At 39.3% G+C, this 24,863-nt stretch overlaps 1 protein-coding gene across 10 annotated transcripts in view; it reads left to right on the forward strand.

Moving 5' to 3' along the window:
* The first annotated feature begins 7,467 nt into the window (after positions 1-7,467).
* Positions 7,468-24,863, forward strand: part of LOC115218121 (keratin, type II cytoskeletal 1) — a 220,083-nt gene continuing 202,687 nt past the window's right edge. For 4 of the 10 annotated variants that reach the window (XM_029787908.2, XM_029787910.2, XM_029787912.2 and 1 more), the window contains exons 1-2: positions 7,468-7,853; positions 8,871-9,052. In XM_029787908.2, coding sequence (XP_029643768.1) covers positions 7,846-7,853; positions 8,871-9,052 — 190 coding nt within the window. In that variant the 5' untranslated portion in view covers positions 7,468-7,845. The remainder of the gene's footprint in view (positions 7,854-8,870; positions 9,053-24,863) is intronic. The other 6 variants (XR_003882216.2, XM_029787913.2, XM_029787914.2 and 3 more) reach the window with 2 other exon arrangements.

Raw genomic sequence — 24,863 nt, forward strand, 5'->3', positions numbered from 1 at the left:
TTCTACACTTTATCACATTCAAGAATATAAACACGTTTTTGAGCATAACACACCCGGAGTCAAAAAGAAACACTAGCTTTCTCCGGATCACCGGGGCCGGCACTGTCGTTCACAGAGCTCTCTCTCCTTAGCGAGCAGCTTCCTATTTCGGGCATGTGAGCATGCGCACAACAGCCAAACACCGCGATGCTGGAACTGTGAAGCGTACAGTTCTATACAAGGATTTTTGTATTTTTCTTTTTCTTTCTTTTTCCTTGTTTCAGTTATTTTGACTGCGGCCATGCTGGAGCACCGCCTTTAATCGAGCAACTCGACCCCGGGACTTATTCTTTTGTAAGTACTTATTCTATCGGTCTCTTTTGCCGAACCGCTAAGTAACGGGGACATAAACACACCAGCATCGGTTGTCAAACAATGCTAGGGGGACAAACACAAACACACAAACATACACACACATATATATATATACATATATACGACAGGCTTCTTTCAGTTTCCGTCTACCAAATCCACTCACAAGGCATTGGTCGGCCCGAGGCTATAGTAGAAGACACCTGCCCAAGGTGCCACGCAGTGGGACTGAACCCGGAACCATGTGGTTGGTTAGCAAGCTACTTACCACACAGCCACTCCTGCGTCTTCAGCATCTGGAGACATTGTATGTTTTTTTTCATAAACTAGGGGATGGCTACTGACATTAAGCTTAAGGATTATATAATGTACAAGTATAAAGAAAAGATTAAAGAAAAAAAGGACTCATTATATTGAATGTCATCGATAATATCGAGTGGAAACAGGGTGTGCTGCAATTTCGCAGTGCCTATACACGGGCCGCCGCTGGTCAGTAGAAACGTGGAGCAACCACAACGGATCATACGCATCGAATGTGAATAGAGTGTTTGTCAGGCTAGCGAGTAAAGTCCCTGTCTACGAGTCTTATCTAAGTTGATCGAGAAAATTAGGAATTTGAGGTCTGAGGAGCACAACTAGGAGTTGTGGACAGTGAAAGATGTCCACAGTTCAACTTGATCGGCGACACAGGCCTCAAACTCATGATTGGAGTGGAGGGGTAACTAGTCAGCAATTTAGAAGACGTGGTTAGTAAATACATCGTGCTAACCTGCTAGCATCGAGAATGGTCCTTTATTGTTTCTTCAACGCAAAACATATAGCTACTTTGTTAGAGCTAAGATTCGTGCCCTAAAACACGAAAAAGAAAATACTGCAAGCACTCGTTCAGTATCCGGGCATTGTAGTGCTTTGTTGAAGAGCTGTTGTTGTCTTCTTCTTCTTCTTCTCCTCCTCCTCCTCCTCATCATCATCATCTTCACCACCACCACCACCACCACAACCATCATCATCACTATTCTTCTTCTTATTATTATTATTATCAGGACTCACGCCATTAGCCACAAAAAATAATCTCTAATTCGAGCCTACTCAAAGATCTTCAAGTTGCCACAGGCAACTTGAAGATCCACCCACCACACGCGATAGACTGGCGGTTGCACGGGCGCGAAAGCTACGTTGTTATCCTCATTCCGTAAACTGTGGCTTTTAACGGGTGGAGAGCTGAACCATCCTGGGGTACAGAGGATTCGCATTCTAGACTAGGGTCTGAAAGTTTACCACACCATAGTGGGTTACACCATGATTCCTCTGCTTTGTGGAAGAAGTAGGAAGAAAGAGTGAGAGAAAGTTGTGGTGAAAGAGTACAGCAGGGTTCACTACTAGCCCCCGCCAGAGCATCCTGGAGCTTAGGTGTTTTTGCTCAATAAACACTCACAATGCCCGGTCTGGGAATCGAAACCGCGTCCTTACGACCGCGAGTCCGCTGCCCTAACCACTGGACCATTGCACCTCCACAGCAGCTGTTGTTGCGTGTAGGACGGATCCAACTATCAATGGAGTTCTTCGTGACGATTGCAATGCTTTCTTATAACTATAATTTCCTTCTAGAAGGTTGTGTAGTGAAGGAGGTTGAAAGGTCTGAGGGCAGAGACTTTCTACTTTCGAAGATTCCTCATCGACTTTTTCTTGTTGACTGGGACCTGGGACTAAGTTTCAGCTGAGCAGGTTATTCAGTCAGTAAGACATTGGAAAGGCTGTTAGTGAAGTGAAGTTCAAAGAAGTGCAGTAGTTTGGATTTATGAAATGAAGAAAAACAAATTATGCAATTTTTATGCAAGGCAATTACAGAAATAAAGGGACACGAGGAAGATGATGCTTCGTTTTGATCTGGGGAAAGCTTTTGATAAAATTCCACTTGAAATAGTGACATGAGTGCTGACAGACGAGTGATGGTTTGAGTAGCGATGTCTGTGTGAAAGCACATGGTGTAAGGATGAAAAGTGAGCTTGGAGTGAAGGTCGGACAGCGACAAGAGGAAAGTATGAGACCTAATACTACCTGAATATATAAGGAAAGTTCAGCTTAGAACGAAAATTTACCAACGAAATTGTTGTACACCGGTCCTAAAACCAATTTACAACGTAAAAAATATCAGTGTAGATGCTGGTGCTACGTAAAAAGCATCTAGTACACTGTGAAGTGGTTGGCGTTAGGAAGGGCATCCAGCTGTAGATGGGGATCTTTTTGGTTTGAACGGCAGCTTTTAACATAATTTCTAGGTAACTAAGAAATTTTAAACTTCGTATACTGGTAGAATGTGTTTATAAAACATCATTTTCTCTTGGCTTTCTTGAGAAAATTCTGTATTTTGTAACATATTTCGTCTTTAATTTCTTGCATTTCGGCAATTTTAACCAACCACTGACGTCCATTTAGGTAAACAACATTCTGTTCCGTATGAATATGTTCCTCGTTTAAGAAACAGATTGGGTTTATTTACATTTCTGAAGAAAAAAAGATACCCCCCCCAACCCTAACCCTAAAACAGCTAGAAATGCAATAGATCGATACTAGGGTCATAATTATGGGTGACGATTTCATACGACACCTCAAGAAAAAAACTGCCGTTCAAACCGAAAAGATCCGACAATGGAACTTGGCACATCCCCGGGCCTTGCCAGTTCCTGTCAAGCCGTCCAACCCATGCCAGCTTGGAAAACGGACGTTAAATGTTGATGATGATGATGAGATCATTTGGTGTTAATATGAAGGAGCATGGAAAGTTTGAATGAGAAGATAAATAGATGTAAGGAATATATATTGAGTTTAAATATATTTCTTTCTTTTTTTTTTTTTTTTTTTTTTTTAAAGACTCCGCCGGTTACGACGACGAGGGTTCCGGTTGATCCGAATCAGCGGAACAGCTTGCTCGTGAAATTAACGTGCAAATGGCTGAGCATTCCACAGACACGTGTACCCTTAACGTAGTTCTCGGGGATAATCAGCGTGACACAGAGAGTGACAAGGCTGACCCTTTGAAATACAAGTACAACTCATTTTTGCCAGCTGAGTGGACTGGAGCAACGTGAAATAAAGTGTCTTGCTCAAGGACACAACGCGTCGCCGGGAATCGAACTCACAACCTTACGATCATGAGCCGAATGCCCTAACCACTAAGCCACGCGCCCTCACATATTTCTTTACTACCCACAAGGTAAACACAGAGGGGACAATCAAGGACAGACAAATGGATTAAGTCGATTATATCGACCCCAGTGTGTAACTGGTACTTAATTTATCGACTCCGAAAGGATGAAAGGCTAACTCGACCTCGACGGAATTTGAACTCAGACGAAATATGGCTAAGCATTTCGTCCGGCGTACTAAAGTTTCTGCCATTTAACGGACGTTAAATGTTGATGATGATGATGAGATCATTTGGTGTTAATATGAAGGAGCATGGAAAGTTTGAATGAGAAGATAAATAGATGTAAGGAATATATCACGTGATCACGTGACCGACCAGACCATCAGATGTAGTTACACATCGCTGGTCACAATGCGTTCGCATTGTTTTAGCCTTCGAATGACGCCACCCCGCTGGCTAAGCGAGCAGGCCAACAGAAGAAAGAGTGAGAGAAAGTGTGGTGAAAGAGTACAGCAGGGATCACCATCCCCTGCCGGAGCCTCGTGGAACTTTTTAGGTGTTTTTGCTCAATAAACACTCACAACGCCCGGTCTGGGAATCGAATCCGCGATCCTACGACCGCGAGTCCGCTGCCCTAACCACTGGGCCATTGCGCCTCCACAAGGAATATATATTGAGTTTAAATAGGATGACGAGAAGAGGCATGTGGTAAGGTGGAAAGTAGAGGAAAGTGGTCAAGTGCAATGTGACAGGGTGTGTATTGGAGTAAATTTCATAAAAATTTCATACGTGCTGGCTGGGTTCATCGAAAGTGTAATATGTAAGAGGATTATTAATTAATGTGGCAGGGTTATTAATTAAATTGTAAGGTGTAAAGTAGAGGGACCGTTGAGCTGGATCATGATTATGACGTGCGGACAGAAAGTGCGGAAACATTTTATTACTTAGGAAACACGTTGAATGGAAAAGATGTATCGTAACAAGCAATAGATGCCAGGAGAGATGTGGACGGAATGAGTCGAGGGGAATTGTGCAGCATGAACGGCAGTTTTTTCTAGCAGTGTCATATGAAATTGTCACCCATAATTATGACCGTAGTATCGATCTATTGCATTTCAATCTGTTTTAGGGTTAGAGTTAGGGTTAGGGGTGGGGGGAAGGGTATCTTTTTTTCTTCAGAAATGAAAATAAACCCAATCTGTTTCTTAAACGAGGGACATATTCATACGGCACAGAATGTTTTCACCTCAATGGACGTCATTGATTGGTTGAAATTGCAGAAATTGAAGAAAAAAAAACCAACAAATATCTTACAAACTATAGAATTTTCTCAATAAAGCCAAGAGAAAAAGATGTTTTATAAACGCATTCTACCAGTATACGAAGTTTAAATTTTTTTAGTTACGTGGAAATTATTTTAAAATCTGTCGGTCAAACAGAAAAGATCCGAAGAATGTCATTAGAAATGAAGGAAAAGAGAGGTGAGAAGTTCTATGATTTCGGAAATGAAACATTGATAAATGAGGTGGAGCAACCGACTGGCTGTTGGTTCGTTTACATCCCCATGATCTAGTCGTTCGTCAAAATAGACCAATAGAATGAGTACCAGTTCTAAGTTTGATATTGCTCGTCTTAACCCTTTAAATCAGTACCCGAGTATGGCCGCAGTCTGATGACTGGCGCAAATAAAAAAATAAAATTTGAAATATTCCCCCTCCCCTTTTCCGAACATTTTTGTTTTTGATTTTTTTTTTCTTCAAAATATTTTTTCAGATTTCTGCTTTACGATTATGCAAATATAGATTTTCACAAATTCAATTATTTGGTTAGGTTTCGTTTCGAATAAAAAAAAAATTTTTTTAGAAGTTTTTAAGGTGGGAGGAATAAAATTTTGATGTGGTTAATCGACAGCACCGATTCTAGTACTTGACTGGTACTTTTATTTATCGACCAGGAAGGATAAACAGTAAATTATTTATTTTGTGTTTTATTTACTTTGCTAGGGTAGTCATGACTAGCTAGCACGGATACGCGAGTACGCGCACCGGGACCACTCTTCTTACGTAGTACCAATCTTCGATGTTTAAAACATACAAATCCGAAGAGGTTACGGCTTTTGGTGATCTGGAAAATTTCCGACTCTATTCTTCAGGATTACCAGCGACTCCCAAATATATAACAATTAGACACGAATAAAAAACGAAAGGTGACGGAAATTATAAAACTAGTTCGCACTGTGTCGCGTTTAGATAACGCCTGTGCTCAATATGAATACTCCCTCCAAACTCAACAAAATGAAAATATTTTCAATATTATGTAACCGAGTGGCTGTGTGGTAAGTAGCTTGTTTACCAACCACATGGTTCCACGTTCAGTCCCACTGCGTGGCACCTTAGGCAAGTGTCTTCTACTATAGCCTCGAGCCGACCAAAGCCTTGTGAGTGGATTTGGTAGACGGAAACTGAAAGAAGCCTGTCGTATATATGTGTATATATATTATATATATATATATATATATATATATATATATATATATATATATATATATGTATCGAGATTAAACAGCCGAAATTGCTAAGATGATCCGGTTCCGACTGAAGATTAGAGGCTTCCAGTGACCCGTCTGTTTTTTTTTGTGTCGTCGCTTTGTGTGTTTTTGCGTTCTTGTCCCACTTTGTAATTTATATTTTATATTTAATTTCTATACATATATATATATACATATATATATATACATATATATATATATATATATATATATATATATATATGCGTGTGTGTGTGTCTGTGTTTGTCCCCCTAGCATTGCTTGACAACCGATGCTGGTGTGTTTATGTCCCCGTTACTTAGAGGTTCGGCAAAAGAGACCGATAGAATAAGTACTGGGCTTACAAAAGAATAAGTCCCGGGGTCGAGTTGCTCGACTAAAGGCGGTGCACCAGCATGGCCGCAGTCAAATGACTGAAACAAGTAAAAGAGGAGAGAGAGAGAGACTATGACCGCTGTGCGAGCCGCTCGCTACTATAAATAATTACATGAAAGCCTCTAATGCGGAAGTAAACTACCTTCACCGTGCAATAACTGAGTCGCTCTCTAGAAAAATTAAGTTGTAAAAGCTAAACCGGAAGTGACGTTTACACACCTTAATTTGACGCCAAAATTTCTAAACAAAACATTTTGGTATTTTTAATAAAATTTTTTAATAAAATATTTTAATGTAATTTGAAATACTCTTCAAATGTCACACCACATGTGTTTGTAGTTAATCGGTTTAGATATATCTGATATTAAATACTTGTCTATTTCATGTAATGGAGTATTTAGGCTCTGGTCACCTGAATATCGGCAATTCAGGTTCGAATCACGATTGAATCCAATTCATTTTTCTCACGTCCCTAATGTTGATTGTTAGGGGGAAATTAAATATTCTCTGTCTTCGTATACGTCACCCTAAAATTTTGTGTTTTTTTTTTTTTTTTTTTGGTGGGTGGAAGCTATTCAAGAGAAACATTCAACAATTTTTGATATAATGTGTGAAATTTAAAACTAAGAGAAAACCTGTGATAAATAATTTTTTTTCAGGATTAAAACATCCCAACATGTTATAATATTGGTTTCTGTTCGACAAATACCCTATTTATTTGAAGAAGAATTAAAGGTTGTGGGCAAACATTTTCCCAAGGAATAATAAAATAAAATTGCTTCAACTAAGAAAAAAAAAAATTATTCTCAGATCTATCTACGTTGTTTATTTTTCACTTGGTTTTCACTATATACTGAGACCTTATGATAAATATATCATTTTATATTAATATAAAATCTATCATATATATCTAAACGTTTTAAACATATTCTCAAATTTATTTACATCAGTATGTATTTTATATTTCATTAACTCCTTGAAATAAATATAGTTGTATTGTTTTACGCTGGTCCAGTGGCTATATAAAAAATTTCTAATTAAAGCACAAGTCTAGAAATGTTCAGTGGATGTGGGTTAATCGACAGCACCAATTCTAGTACTTGACTGGTACTTTTATTTATCGACCAGGAGGGATAAATAGCAAAACTGACCTCCGCAAAAGTTGAACTAAGAACCTAAGGAAGAAGGAAAACATCGCCCCTGGACACTACAATAGGCCAGTTTCGACTCAAGTGCAGTTTAGTCGATAAATGACGTGTCAGGTGGGCCGTCTGAAGGCAGTAAAAGTTTCTTCTAAGTGATTAACTCATAGCTGGGCAGACGCGCGCACACGAACCCGTATCGCATATCCACCTCTGTCAATATTTATTCATAGAGAAAGACAAAGAGATCGATATATATTGGCATTTATATACAGTGATAAATGAATTCGTAAGTAGTTATAAGCATACACATTTTTGAAAAAAAAACAAAACAAAACTGTACACTGATTACAACACACACACACATTTAGGGACATACAAATAATGTCAGATTTTTTTCTCTACGCACGAAAATCACAATTAATGAGGTTTACGTTTAGCTTCTTCGTCGTAACACATAAAACTTATGCGTTCGCAGGCAATTATAGGTACACAAACGCATGTATACACACACGTATAGCCTACTAGAAAACAAATGCCATTTGTTTTGGTATAGACCGTATTATAGTAGATGAATTCACATGTCTATATTCTAGATTCTCATGCATATACAACCACACATATATATATATATATATATATGTATGTATGTGTGTGTGTGTGTGTGTGCCAGTATGCAAATTTCCGCATATTCTCACATGTATCCATACACTGACAAATCATTATTAGTGTTTGCTTTGGTGTTAGTAGACATACACGTATAGTTATCACACACTTATTGCTGACACATGTACCCTCTCATAGCCACATACACACATACACGCACAAACACATAGTTAACAGAAGTCTTAGTGGCCTTGGTACCATAGTTAGTAGCTAACGACAGGAAGAGAACGTCTCGGAGTAATATAGGATACGTATGCACTCACATACACGAAAATATTTACTGGAGATCAATAGATGATGGATCGATAGCTAAATAGATGTATTGATAGATAGATCGATGTCTTAGGGAGTTAGAGAACACAAAAAGGAAAATTTAATAACCTTTCTTAAATAGCCCTGCAACGAACAACCAGACCGATACTAAAAGCAAGTGTAATAACAACGTCAGCAAATAATTAGTACGAAAGTATAATATATATTATATATTTATATATATTACATACTTCTAGCCACTCCATCTATCCACGTCCACATCCACATATATACATTCATACATATAGGTTTACACGCTTATCTAATTTTTCTTTTTTTTTTTACTTGTGTCCATCCAACAACATCTGTGTAAACGACTCCAAACCAGTGAAAAAAGTATGATCAAGCGAAACGGAGCTGCAATCCGGAATCTACTGATTGCCATAACCTTGGTGTCTTTAATGTATTTTGTCTATATGTATCATGACATCCAGTCCCGCCTTCGACATTCCGAAATTGTTAGTGAGAAGTTTAAAAGAGACAGAGAATCTTTATCGTCCCAACTCAACGGTCAGTTTTTTTTTTCTTTAAATCTTTTTTTCCTTTATTAGGTTTTATTTTATTTATTGTAGTCTGTTGAAGCATAAACTTCACAACCTTTCTCTTTGTGCTGAAAATACAAAAGAAAAACAAACGATTTGTATTTCTACCTAAGAATTGCATCGTCACGTTTACACCTCTCTTCCATATATGTGTCTGTGCGCACAAAATCAAGGTTTGACGCGCAACACACCATTCACACACACACAGTGATTGATCTTAATTCACAACAAATCGCCCATCGCTTACACAAACTTGCTCTTATTTACAACGCCACATACACGTACCCATGTGCATATTTCACCTATACCCACCCGAGACAAAACGGGATCCTCTACGTGGTCGATCGGCTTGTTAGGAATAACAGCCAAATCTCCCACAAATCACACTTTATCGTCTAAGAAATGAATACGTTGAATGATATAAATCCTGGGTTCCCTCTCTGCATGTAGGAAAAAGAACAGAACAGTCGCGGCAGGACTGTTTTTGATCTTACGCCGCTCGATCAGGGCTGTCCTGGGGCGAATCAGCCATATACACATTTTAGTGAAACCCTTAATTACACTCATAGACCCACCTTGCTTTTAATACACGTCGTAATCGCATTTCATTCTAAGTTTTTTTTTCTTCATATGTCTTTAATGACACTCTTTTCGTCTCCGATATGCAAAACACCATGTCTCTTAGAACTAGACCGCGTATCACTTACTACTTGCACACACACGACCTACATAATTGCTCAACCTGCGAGAAATTACGGCCAGATCTCCCTCGAACCACCCCCTACCGTCGTTAAAGAAGGACGTGTTGATCAATGTAACCATAAATATGCAAAAAAAGCTGGGATGGTCACAACAGAAACGACTTTGATAAGACGACTGCTCGATCAAGGCTGACTTGCTGCTAAGCAACAACAGTCCTTGTATGCACATATTAACAAGCATGAAAATGTACATAAATACTTCACCATTCAGCTTGCATGGGAGATTCTTTGATTGTTTCACTTAAAACACATGGTTATGAACACACCACAATGGATAGTATAGGCATATAAACACAAAGACATCTTTTTTTTTCTTTTCCTAATTTAACACATGGACAGATTGCCCACATCACCGTCTTTCTCTTTTGCCACCTCCACTTCGTATATCACTTAACTTTTTCTCACGTCAACACAATTTTGTCAACTTCCACGTGTACTGTAACGACATGAATGCTACCCTTTAATACGCACACACCCATGCATATTGTTATAATGAACTGTTGGTAATACAACGTTACTCAAGCGCTTGGATTTTCGTTTCGAATCACATGTGAAACTTGATACTTGTCTATTTTAACAAGTACTTTTGAAACGAAACCCAAGGCTCCTCAGACATGTATCCTCATAGCTAATAATAATAATAATAATAATAATAATATATATATATATATATATATATATATGATATATGATGTATAAAAACATGTAACATACAAATAAATATCTGTAAATATAAAACCATCCGAATTTCTGAGTACCTCATTTCTTCTAATATAAAATACCTGTACATCATCTCCAAACCTTCTAATATATATATATATATATGTCCTGTACCCATATATGCATGTATATATACATGTAGAGGTAGGTACGTACATATATGTATGTATATATGCATGTTTTATTTATTAATTTATTATATATATATATATATATATATATATTTATACACACATACACTTATTTTCATTTTTTACTTTTCTTGTCTGATCTTACATATATCTATCAGCGAAAAGTTACAAAAGTGTCTTTACAGCCGAGACTTCTGCATAACATGTTAAGCTTTGATGAGTGCCTCGAGTCATTTTCAGTCGATTAAAAATAAATATTGCTCTGTTTCTCTTTTCGTCCACTAAACCGGTGTGTGTCTGTGTGCGTGTGTAATCTGACATTTTGCATTCAGTAATAATAGTAATCATATATTCACAAACCTTACTCTACAGAATACTTCTTGCACCCTTATCCTTCCTCCTTCACCTCTGTAAATATTTCTGTATCGCTGTCATCGCCCTTAATACAGTTTACCAAATCTATCAGGTGGTTATTTTCAAGTTCACTGTTTTTCTTGAACTTTCTCAACTGCTCACTTTGTGCTCCTTCTTCGCTCAGTCTTAACTTAATTGTAGATAACCAACAGAGTTATTATTCCAAGTCGTGTGTTATTCAAAACTCCTGACCCGTACTGGTTTTGGTTACTTTCATCGAAAGAATGAAGTATGGGTAACACTTGAGACGAATAGTGATTTCCTTCATTGGTTCAAGGATACAAATTAGAGAAGAGGAGAAAATTTCAATGTAACAATCATCACAAATACAATTTTGATCTTTGGAGGAATGAGAGACAATGTTGAGATCTTAGAATTCAAACTAAAAAAGTTAAAAGAGAGAGAGAAAGAGTTTCAAATTTTCGCACAAGGCCATCAATTTTAGGCGGAGGGAACAAATTGATTATCTCGACCCCAATTTTCAACTGGTACTTATTTTATCGATCTCAACGGAATTTGAACCGGAAGGGAAAAGAAGCAAAATGAAATGAAACTTTTAAACAAATTGCACTCCATTCTCTTTATGAAAGGTGGTATGAAGCTTTACACAATAACCTTTCATGGAATGTGCTCGGAACTCAAGAAATGAAGTTCATTCTAAGCTAATCGATCAAGATACTTAGGGAAATCATAAGGTAGCAAACTGACTGAATTGTGAAAGCCTTGGATAAAATGCTTTGCATTCTTCCCATTTTTTTTGTTCCCCTGCACTCTGACCTCGTATCCTGCCGAAGTGAATTTGTAATTCAATATTGATAACTGAAGCACCAGCCCACTACAACTCCCTTGTTCTCTCTTTCCAAAGATCCAGACTTCTCACATGGTTTCAAGCTGATCCTGCCTGTTAATTTGATCTGTATATCTACATACAAGGTCGGCCAGATTGGGCTTCAATTTAAATTTATGCTACTATTTTACTTCTTTTTTTGTTTTTAATTTGGGCTATTTGCTGCTTTAAAGTTAACCTTATTGAATATCATATCGAATTAGCTACTAAGTAATCCTTACATATATTCTTGCAATTCACAGCTAAGTGATCCTTATATGTATTTTCACAATCCTTACTAATAGTTTTACAATTAGCAATTAAGCAATCCTTATATGTATTCTTGTAATGATCAACTAAACAATCCTTACACATTTTCTTGTAATTAATTAGTAATTAGCAACTTGAAAAGAAAGAAGAAAAAGGGATCAAAGGTCCTTCCTCAACCATAGGCTCTTGTAAGGCTGGTTTCCCAGATTCTTTGGTATATATACCCTCCCCCACCAGACAAGATGCCAATCCATTGCAGAAGTGTTTTGCTCAAAAACACAAAGCTTCGTGTGGTCCTGGAATTGAAACCACAATCTTACAATCACTAAACCATGCACCTCCACGATTTGTAATTTAGGGCCACGGATTGGCTCCTGTGTTGGTGGCATGTAAAAAGCACCATTCAAGCATGATCATTGCCAGCGTTGCCTTACTGGCACATGTGCTGGTGGCATGTGAAAACCAACATTTGAGCGTAGTCGTTGCCTGTGCTCCTGGACTGGCTCCTGTGCAGGTGGCACTTAAAAAACACCTTTTGAGCATGGTCGTTGCCAGAACCACCTGACTGGCCCTCTTGCCAGTGGCACATAAAAGCACCCACTACACTCTAGGAGTGCTTGGTGTTAGGAAGGGCATCCAGCTGTAGAAACTTGGCTAAATCAGATTGAGCCTGGTGCAGCCTTCTGGCTCACCAGTCCTCAAACGTCCAACCTATGCCAGCATGGAAAGCGGATGATGATGATGATGAATATATATATATATGTGTGTGTATCTCTCTGTCTGTCTGTCTGTCTCTCTCTCTCTCTCTCTCACTCTCTCTCTGTCCGTCTCTCTCTCACTCTCTGTCTGTCTGTCTCTCTATCTCTCTCTCTCTCTCTATATATATATATATATATATATATATTTGTAATTAGCAACTAAATAATGTTTAACTATATTTTTGTAATTTACTAGTAACATTAGTGAAATTTTGCAAAAATTAATTTTCAAAGGTGTAAAAAAAAAAAGAAAACAAAGTTTGTCACCATAATCATCATCCTACACCTTTGAAAAACTTAACTTTGGCAAATTTCATTAAAGGTTTATGAATCATTAAACAAGGTTTTATGGGCGTCAAACTGTAATTATGCTGTAAAGTCTTCAATTTGGGATACTTTCCTTACATAATATGCTATGTTTTGAAACTTTGTTCTACTTTTCATTGAAATTGATCTGGTAGTCTTTGTGTAGACACTGGACTGGAATTCTTTGCGAGATATAATTGACAGGAACAGTTTCTGCTGACAGTTGCTAGAAGTTGATCATTACTTTTCCAAATGCTTTACAAACATTAAATCATGTTGTAAATGACAACGTTTTGCTGTAGTGAAAACCCCGAGGAAAAGGAACAGAGGAATCTGATAGGTTTGAATCTAGTTGCCTATCTTTGTGGAGTATGGAAACCAGGTCAAAGTAGACTTGATTTCACCTTGTGCTTAATTAATTTGGCAGAATTTTGGAATAGCTGCATCTCAAAGTCTAATAATACCTTATGGAAAAAAAGAAAAGGATAGTATTTTTCTTCTCCTCCTCCACTCTCTTTTTTTTTTTTAGTATTCTTCCTGTGTTTCTGACAATGGAAATTACGATTCTGCAAAAAAAAATATATATATATATATTTACTATTTTTTTTACTTGTTTCAGTCATTTGACTGCGGCCATGCTGGAGCACCGCCTTTAGTTGAGCAGATCGACCCTGGGACTTATTCTTTTGTAAGCCCAGTACTTATTCTATCGGTCTCTTTTGCCGAACCGCTAAGTGACGGGGACGTAAACACACCAGCATCAGTTGTCAAGCAATGCTAGGGGGACAAACACAGACACACAAACACACATGTACATATATATATATATGACAGGCTTCTTTCAGTTTCTGTCTACCAAATCCACTCGCAAGGAATTGGTTGGCCCGGGGCTATAGCAGAAGACACTTGCCCAAGATGCCATGCAGTGGGACTGAACCCGGAACCATGTGGTTGGTTAGCAAGCTACTTACCACACAGCCACTCTACATTTTTGCTCACTCTCCATTTCTGAGCCCTTATTTTTTCTCATGAGGTATGGGACTTCAAAGGACATATATTATAAAACTCTGCCATTAATTCTTTCTCCCACTTTAATCACCACAAAGGGGTGAATCTCTTAGGAATGAGAATATTTTTTCTAGTACCCGGAGGGATTGTAGGTTCATAAGAATGCGAGTCCTGTCTGTGCTGAGAACATTGATCATTTGTTCATTTTCCTTTTACATCCATTTTTCCATGTTAGCATGGATTAGATGAAATTATTGAGGTGTTGTTTTACAATCAGATGCCTTTCCTGTCACTTACTTTTACTTGATTTTAGATTAAAAAATTTTATTCCACATAGGCGCAGAAGTGGCTGTGTGGTAAGTAGCTTACTTACCAACCTCATGGTTCCGGGTTCAGTCCCACTGCGTGGCATCTTGGGCAAGTGTCTTCTGCTATAGCCCCGGGCTGACCAATGCCTTGTGAGTGGATTTGGTAGACGGAAACTGAAAGAAGCCTGTCGTATATATGTATGTGTTTGTGTGTCTGTGTTTGTCCCCCCAGCATTGCTTGACAACCGATGCTAGTGTGTTTACGTTCCCGTCATTTAGCGGTTCGGCAAAAGAGACCGATAGAATAAGTACTGGGCTTACAAAGAATAAGTCCCGGGGTCAATTTGCTCGACTAAAAGGCGGTGCTCCAGCATGGCCGCAGTCAAATGACTGAAACAAGTAAAAGAGTAAAAGAGTAAAGAGTATGTCTTTGACGGCATAAAGCAGTTTTCAGAGAACTGCAACTGTAAACAAACCAGACACACACATGCTTCTTTCACTGTCTTTCTATGAAATCTACTCACAAGTCTATGGTCAGTTTCTGGCTATAATAGAAAGCACTTGCCCAAGCTGCTGCACAGTAGGACTGAACCTCAAACCACATGGTTGAGAAGCAAGCTTTTTAACCACACAGCCATGCCTGTGCCTTTGTATTTAATTTTTACCAGTTCATAGTCATGCATCTTATATTAAATTACTGTTTCGGTTTTAAACTTTAAATCATTTTTTTCACAAGTTCCTAGAGATATCATCATCATACGAGAGGTTCTCCATGTAGTCACTCCACTTGCTAGAAACAACAGCCAGATTTAGCTCAAATTACACCCTTACTCTTTTACTTGTTTCAGTCATTTGACTGCGGCCATGCTGGAGCACTGCCTTTAGTCGAGCAAATCGACACCGGGACTTATCCTTTGTAAGCTCAGTACTTATTCTATTGGTCTCTGTTGCCAAACCGCTAAGTGACAGGGACGTAAACACACCAGCATCGGTTGTCAAGCAATGCTAGAGGGACAAACGCAGACACACATACATATATACGACAGGCTTCTTTCAGTTTCCGTCTACCAAATCCACTCACAAGGCTTTGGTCGGCCCGGGGCTATAGCAGAAGACACTTGCCCAAGATGCCACGCAGTGGGACTGAACCCGGAACCATGTGGTTGGTAAACGAGCTACTTACCACACAGCCACTCCTGCGCCTATATTGCCCTTCAATATGAAAAAAAATGTTCACATTGCATTGGAAAATGTAGTTTTGAGATACATCGACTCTGAAAGCAAGTTGGAGTGGCCATAACTGAAATATCTTTGAACATAGGTATATGTTTAATCACAGTGCTAGTTTATGACCAACCAGCAACACTTCAGAATAGTGATTTCTTTCTTCTTTTTTTTTGTTTGAAGGCCACATTCTTTGACTGAAGAGGAATTGGTTGATATTCATGCTTTATCCAGATTGAGTGTAGCCAACAAGTCTTAAACTCTGTGGAAAACCAGGCAATGAAAAATCACAACATGGAAAAACTTGTTCCAGTCCCTTTCATACATTTTTGTCTCTCATTGCCTGACATAGAGCTACTCATACTTCCCTGTTTTCAACAGCCAATTTTTTTTATTTAGTAATGGATTAGTTAATAGACCATTAAACAATCACTCAATTCATTGTCCCTTTCTTTCTCCATGATGTAGTGATTGCTATTCTGGAAGTCCATCAATCAACTATTACACCTATCTCATTAGTATAATAACTTATTCACTAATCCTTTAGTAAATAAAAAAAAAATTGACTGTTGATAACAGGTAAGTACTAAGCTGTCTCTCTCTGTGCTGTACTTCCACTCAATCAAAGGGGATGTTGGTTTTGTGAGCTACATGGCAACCTCACTAGTGCTGGTGCTATAAAAAAAAAGTAAAGCATCTGGTACACTCTGTAAAGTAGTTGGTGTTAGGAAGAGCATCCAACCATAGAAACTGTACCAAAGCAGGTATTGGAGCACAAGGCAGTCTTCCAAACAATGAGATTCTTTTGAACTGTCCAGCCCATGCCAACATGGAAGACGGCTGTTAAAAAGTGATGATGATGATGTCACTCTATACATCTGAAGACTGGCTTTCCCAACAACTGTATAGGGGAACTCTTTAACCATCAGGGGTCAACTTTCATCAGGCAAACAGATAATGTCAAACAGCAGTGCTGTGAGAATCGCACCTCAGAGTTCAGCGTGATATGCAGACTGTCCTCACCATCCCACTGTGTCTTTGTATACCACTAATTACATTGGCCCACCTTCCAACTGATTTAGGAAATCAGTGCTATGAGAACGAGGCTGATTATCTGGAATAGTCCCCTCTCATGATAATCCAAATTCTTGCACAAACTTCTTGAAATGACAGATGCCATGTTTAGCTTTATCCTGGTTTCAACCTTGATGAGTGATGATTATATTTTGCTCTCTATGGAGTCAAGAGAATTCAAACTGGGCATTACAGAATCTGTAATCATTGCAACCTCACTAGTGCTGGTGCCATAAAAAAAAGTAAAACATCCGGTACACTCTGTAAAGTAGTTGGTGTTAGGAAGAGCATCCAACCATAGAAACCATACCAAAGTAGGTATTGGAGCACAAGGCAATCTTATAACCTTGCATGTGTATGAGAAATCTCTATCAGTGCTGTAACCATCATCATCATTGTTCTAATGTCCACTTTTCCATGCTTCCATGGGTCAGATGGAATTTGTTGAGGCAGATTCTTTATGGCCAGATGGCCTTCCTGTCACCTATCCCCATTTGTTTCCATATTTGTACACAACAGGCTTCTTTCAGTTTCTGTATACTAAATCTGTTCACAAGGAGAAAGCCATGCAGATAGATTTTGTATAGAAAGAGACACTTGCCCACCCAAGGTGCTCTGCAGTGGGACTGAACCCGAAACCACATGGTTGGGAAGCAAACTTGCTGCCATGTTTACCCCTGTGTTTTGCAGTATTTGTTTTGGTTTCTCTTTGCATTCCTAGTTGTTCTTGAATTGATTGGTGGGTTTAATTCTTCACCTGGTTTAGCACCATTAACCTTTTACTGAATTTTGAAGCAGTGGTAGTATACTTGTTGTTCTTGATGAATTGAATACTCTTACCCCTTTTACTCTTTTACTTGTTTCAGTCATTTGACTGCGGCCATGCTGGAGCACCACCTTTAACTCTTTAGTGTTTAAACTGGCCATATCTAGCCTCTCACACCTAACCTACATTGACATTCTAAAACTAAACAATCACATCATTGAAACCTCAAAGCTATAAGGTAATGCATGATTAATTCAAAACAATTTAAATAAGAAAGCATTACATTTAACAGAGTAACCTGAACACTAAAGGGTTAATCGAGCAACTCGACCCCGGGACTTATTCTTTGAAAAGCCCAGTACTTATTCTATCGGTCTCTTTTGCCAAACCGCTAAGTGACGGGGACATAAACACACCAGCATCGGTTGTCAAGCAATGCTAGGGGGACAAACACAGACACACAAACATACACGCACATATATATATACATATATACGACGGGCTTCTTTCAGTTTCCGTCTACCAAATCCACTCACAAGGCTTTGGTCGGCCCGAGGCTATAGTAGAAGACACTTGCCCAAGGTGCCACGCAGTGGGACTGAACCCAGAACCATGTGGTTGCTAAGCAAGCTACTTACCACACAGCCACTCCTGCGAATATGTGAACTTGGTTTTTACTTTATTATTAGTAGAGGATTAATGGCGGGGATGTGTGATGATGTTCTGAGGAAGACTCTGGGCACCAATGAAAATGAACTTGCTGGTCTGTTCCAGAGGACTTTCTGGTTGGGAACTATCATGGATAATTTCCAGATGTCTTTGGCCTGGCAGTGCTACCGGTTTGAGATAAACTCTACAGGCACAGATATGCTGATAGACGGGCTTGTTCGAGATGCACACAGTGACAAAACCATTCCACATGCACTTGTTTAGTGTCCGGGGATTACTGACTTGTGGGGTTATGTCAAATAGCTGCTGTCACATGTAGGATGGGTCCATCTATTGGCTGAGTCCCTAATGGTGATTATCCTGCCACCCTTCTCTAATCGGGTAGGTAAAGCAGTTTTCTTCTGCCTGGTGGCTATGGCAAAAGAGGTGTCTTGTGGATGAGGTTGAAATGCATGAGGACAGACACAGTCCTCTTTGATAGAGGTCTCATTGACTTCAGGTTTCACTTGAAAAGGAAATTGAAGGTGAAAAGGGAAGTGCTGTCTTTGAGTGAGTTTATTCAAAGGTGAGTGAAAGTTGCAAAAATGGCACCTGTGGATGGTACCTCTTTGAGTATAGACCTGTGAGTTGAAGGAAGGGAATTGGAGATGGCACTTGCCTTTGTTGTTCAGGGAGATCTTGGACAGTGGAGTTCCTTGAATATCCCTAGAGGTCATCCTGACTCAGGACTACATCTCCGTCACTCCCCCGCCACTGTTTTTAACCTTTGTATACTATGTATATTTCCCTTCCTTTTCATTGTATACCATATATACTGACTCTATTTTCTTTTTTATTGTTTATTTATTTCATTATATGCAAACCCCCACACTTTGTGTCTGTCTTTCTATTATCCCCCTCATCCATCACACTGGTGGCAATTACATGAAATCATTATTATTTTTATTAGAACAAATTCTTCATTTACATGTCTGATGTTCTTTGGTAGAATATGAAAACTACAATTTTTAATTTCCTCTCCAATCCTACAAATCTGAAGCTCTATTTCCTATGTTAAAAATAAAAATAGAAGAATTTATTTTAATATTGGGTTAGGTGGTAGAATTGTAGAAGCTGAGAGCAACAGATTAACTACCTTTCAGTGTTGTGTGCTGTAGTAGAGTTTGGAAAGCACCATAGCTCCATCATTTAATAAATATGCTTATTTGTATTTCAGTACATAATTTTATCCATCATCAAAACATTGTTTCAGACTAGCAGATTCATTAGAGCATCTGAAAAAAAATACCTTGTATTATCTGCTCCAGCTTTTGGTATTCATCATCATTATCATCGTTTAACGTCTGTTTCCCGTGCTAGCATGGGTTGGATGGTTCGACCAGGATCTGGGAAGCCAGGAGGCTGCACCAGGCTCCAGTCTGATGTGGCAGTGTTTCTACAGCTGGGTGCCCTTCCTAACGTCAACCACTCTGTGAGTGTTGTGGGTGCTTTTTACATGCCACCGGCACAGGTGCCAGGGGAGGCTGGCAGTGGCCATGATCGGTTGGTGCTTTTTATGTGCCACCAGCACAGAAGCCAGTCAAGGCGGTGCTGGTATCGGCCACGTTCGGATGGTGCTTTTTACGTACCACAGGCACAGGTATCACAACTACAATTTCTATTTGATATTTATTTTGATGTTGATGTACTTGACTCAATAGGCCTCCTTAAGCACAGCAGGGGTTTCCTCAAGCACAGCAGGTTTCTGAGATCAAATCCCACTGAGGGCCAACTTTGCACTTCATCCTTTTGGGGGTCTGTAAAATTAAGTATCAGTCAAGAACTGACTGGTCTCTAAAATAAAATACCAGTTAAGAGCTTTTATCTAACTGAGGTTAGGTGCAGGATCAGCCTTGTAAGGGAACTAAGGTATGTTGTGAGCAGACAGCACAGGGTGGCTTCTTTATTTATACATGTTTATTTGCTGCAGTCTTACACACTTGCATATGTGTAAGAATGTGTACATATGTCTGTCCATTTAAATATGAAAAGGCATGGCCTCAAACTACTGTTTATCTCCCACTACACTATACTACTCATGTTGCTGATAATTTGCATAATGGAAATATGTATTGAGTATTTATCACTCTTTTATATTTGTTGCTAAATCAGTGAATTAGCCCTCCATTCAGAATTGCTGGCCTTGTGCTTAAATCAGAAATCATTGTGTTAAATATTTTGATTATTTCTTTGAGTGTGTTCTATACCTGTATTTGTTTACTGTGTAACAACACTCTAGCACATGACAAGCTGAATAATATTTTACTTTCTTGTTCAATACTATCCTCCATTCACTTGTCTTGCGAGTACTTGGTGACTTCACCAATGCTGGTGCCATGATAAAAAGCACCCTGCAGACTCTGAGAAATGGTTGGTATTAGGAAAGGCATACAGTTATAGAAACCATGCCAAAGCAGACATTAGAGTTCAGTGCAACCCTCTGGCTTGTCTGTTCATGTCAAACTGTCCAACCCATGCCTGCATGGAAAAAAGGACATTACATGATGATGATAACGAGGATGATCAAAAGCAGTGGTTGACAGAAGCAGTAAAGTTCTGGAGAAGATACCTGGTAGTACCTAGCTTCAGCTCTTTATATTTTGAGTTCAAATCCTATGAGATCTCATCTTACCTTTCATCTTTTTTGGGTTGATAAAATAAGTACTAGTCAACTACTAAAGTCAATTCAATTGACCGCACTCTCTCCCTATCCTTAAAATTCCTGTTGTACTTAATATGAGAAATCTCTATTGTTAAGAAGTTCCATAGAATACAGCTGTGCTTCCTAACCTCTTCTTGGCCTCTTACCCTAAGGAAAGACTTGATTAACTTTCACACATCCTATGAAAGTAATATCCTATTCAAAGATGAAAAAAATCGATTTTCTAATAACTAATTTGTTTATTTATTCATTAGATTTAACCATATTCAGTACTGCTAAATAAAATTCTTGGTGTGTTTAGTGGAACAAGGTTATTTTCAGTTATTTTTAAATGTAAGTTAAAAATTATATTCTGGATAGGTATCTTCAGTTCGATTTACATACCTATCAAGGTCATGAATGTTGAGTAATGGCCAAAAAAATATAATCATGAGTATAAGCAGCCATAATGGGGCTTCTCTGAAGGGTCTTGGGAATAATGTTACTCAACAGGGAGTCTCTTCAAATCAAGCTGCTACTGGTCTGTATGTCTGCTACTAATGACACATTGTTTGTTCTTTCTCGAGCCATACCTGGCTTATAAGGGCCAGTTTCCCGGTTTCCTTGGCGTATAGGTTCCCCACCTGGACGGGACGTCGGTCCGTCGCAGGTGAGCTGCAAGATGCAGGAGGAAAGAGCGAGAGAAAGTTGTGGCGAAAGAGTCAGCAGAAGTTTGCCATTACCTTCTGCCGGAGCCACATGGAGGTGAAGTGTTTCGCTCATAAACACACACATCGCCTGGTCTGAGATTCAAACCCGCGATCCCTCGACCGCAGGTCCGCTGCTCTAACAACTAGGCCATGTGCCTCCGCGCTAATGACATGATCAGAATGTTGCAGGAAAGGATTACAAGACAGATTCTTTAAGCTGAATCAACCTGCAATAGACCTAGGAGTAGACCAAGAGTAAGATGTTTGGATAACGTTCATAGTCTCAGTTGGTCATGCTTGGTAATTCAGCCCAGAAGTGTTATGATGGTAGTTTCTGATAGGACCCTATGGAGGAAGTGCCTGAGGACTCTACCCTAACGGCCCTCTCTTGAACAGGGGGTAGTGAAAAGGAATGGATGGATGGATTTTAGTAACTTATTGACTTCCTTCTTAGTTGCACCACCTCAAATGCCATCTCACACATTCATAAGGTACAGGCACTCCAGATTGAGAACCCTTCAAATAAAGTATGATTTCTTAGCAATCTGAATTGTCTGATCTGGGTTTGAGAAAATTATAAAGCCTCAGAATTATTGTGCAATAGCCTTGTCTATTGATACAGTACCAGGATATGAATCACTGACCTTTCAGTCAAGTGTTGTTTTGTTTAGCCTAAAGCCAGCTGTAATTCAGTAAACATGACTAAAGGTGTCTCTACTGTGTTTTTTTTTCTCACAAAATCTAGTTCATAAAAGATATTGCAAAATATATGAGTGGCTTCATCATCATCATCGTCATCATCATTGTCGTCATCATCATCATCATCATCATTGTCGTCATCATCATCATCATCATCATTTAATGTCTGCTCTCCATGCTGGCATGGGTTGGATGGTTTCTTTGGTATGGAGCTGGCTAGCAGGGAGCTTCCAGACTCCAGCTGTCTGCTGTGGCATGGTTTCTATGGCCAGATACCCTTCATAACATCAACCACTTAACAAAATTTGCTGAGTGCTTTTTACGTGCCACCAGCATAATGCACTAAAGTGAAAATTTTTGCTAGAAACAGCCATGGCTGTCTGGCGAAGAAGTGTGATGAGAACCATTGTGGTTTGGAGGGGCAGGATTGTTTCCTCTGCAAGGACACTATTGGCTGGTATCCTCTACTACAGCCACCAGCTGTCCAATATGTCGGGAGTGAAATCTAGTAGGTGGAAACTGGAAGAAGTTTGTCATGTGTGTGACTGAGTGTGTATTTCCTTCATCTTGAAATGTGCACGCTGACTGTAAACAAAGCATTGCCATTCATACAAATGAGGTAATTGGTTTGCTATCCTCTGTGGAAGCATATCCTGGTTATTTGTCGTTCAATAGGCTAGGGAAATTATTACGTTGCTTGGAAACAGTTGAAGGTTGGTGATAGGAAGAGCATTTCCCTATAGACTTCAATGAAGTCTTATCTGATTCTCTGTGAAGATGGAAGAGTAGTCGCTAAACAGATTATGATAATGAACTATCATCATCATCATCATCATTTAGCGTCTGCTTTCCATGCTAGCATGGGTTGGATGATATGACTGAGGATTGGCGAACCAGATGGCTGCACCAGATTCTAATCTGATCTGGCAAAGTTTCTACAGCTGGCCTTTCCTAACGCCAACCACTCTGAGAGTGTAATGAGTGCTTTTATGTGTCACCAGCACGAGGGCCAGTCAAGCAGTACTGGCAACGGCCACGTTCAAGTGGTATTTTTTACGTGCCACCTGCACAGGAGCCACTCCAGTGGCACTGGCAATGACCTCGCTCGAATGTTTTTCACATGCCACCAGCACAAGTGCCAGGAAGGCGACACTGGTAACAATCATGTTTGAATGGTGCTTTTTATGTTCCACCAGCACGGAAGCTGCTCTGGCAGCGATCATGCTCTTAGCGTTCCACTGGCATGGGTGCCAATCATCGAATTTGTGAATTTGATTTGATTTCGATTTCACTTGTCTCAACCTGTATAAAAATCAGGCTGAGTAAAGAGTAAGCAATATTTTGAAACATGAAATTCACCACAATATATTTCAACAATGCGGAAATTTTATTCATCAAAGTAAGTACCATTACAATCGACAGGTTTTTGCCAGCGAGTTTGTCTATTCTGGTAACATGAAAATCTGGAGTTCTGTTCTATGCTGGCATGGGTTAGATGGTTTGACTGGAACTAGTGAGCTGGAGAGCTGCACCAGGCTCCAATATGCTTGGTTTCTATGGCTGGATTCCCTTCCCAAGGTCAACAACCCCAAGAGAGTAATGGGTGCCTTTTATGTGTAACCAACATGGGTGCCTTTTATGTGCCACTGGCACAGATGTCTTTTTGTGTCACTGACACTGTCCATAACTTCTATTTCACTTAGCTTGATGAGTCTTCTCAAGCACAGTGTGTATATATACATGTATGTGTGTGTGTGTATAATATTGGCTTCTAATCAAGGCACAGGGCCAGCAGTAATAGAGGAGGATTAAGTCGGTTACATCGACCTCAGTATTCAACTGAAGGGAAGGAAGGCAAGCTCGACCTTGGCAGAGATGTGTGTATACAATATCATAAGTGAAAAGGTTTATTTTTGCATATGTGTGTGTGTGTATACATATTTGTGTATATACATCCTTGTGCATGTATAACATGCATGTGCTTTCATGTATACATGTGTGTTCATGTATATAAACTTAGATATGTTTCGACCAAAGATTGGTCCAGGCCATGTCTAACTTAATACTCTTTTACTCTTTTTACTTGTTTCAGTCATTTGACTGCGGGCATGCTGGAGCACCGCCTTTTAGTTGAGCAAATCGACCCCAGAACTTTGGAAGCCTAGTACTTATTCTATTGGTCTCTTTTGCTGAACCGCTAAGTTACAGGGATGTAAACACACCACCGTCAGTTGTCAAGCGATGTTGGGGGGACAAACACTGACACACAAACACACACACATACATGCACATATTTATATATATATATATATATATATACGACAGGCTTCTTTTGGTTTCTGTCTGCCAAATCCACTCACAAGGTACCACGCAGTGGGAATGAACCCGGAACCATGTGGTTCGTAAGCAACCTACTTACCACACAGCCACTCCTGAGCCTATATATGTTTGTGTA

This window comes from Octopus sinensis, linkage group LG12 (assembly GCF_006345805.1).
Source record: "Octopus sinensis linkage group LG12, ASM634580v1, whole genome shotgun sequence".
Classification (NCBI taxonomy): domain Eukaryota; kingdom Metazoa; phylum Mollusca; class Cephalopoda; order Octopoda; family Octopodidae; genus Octopus; species Octopus sinensis.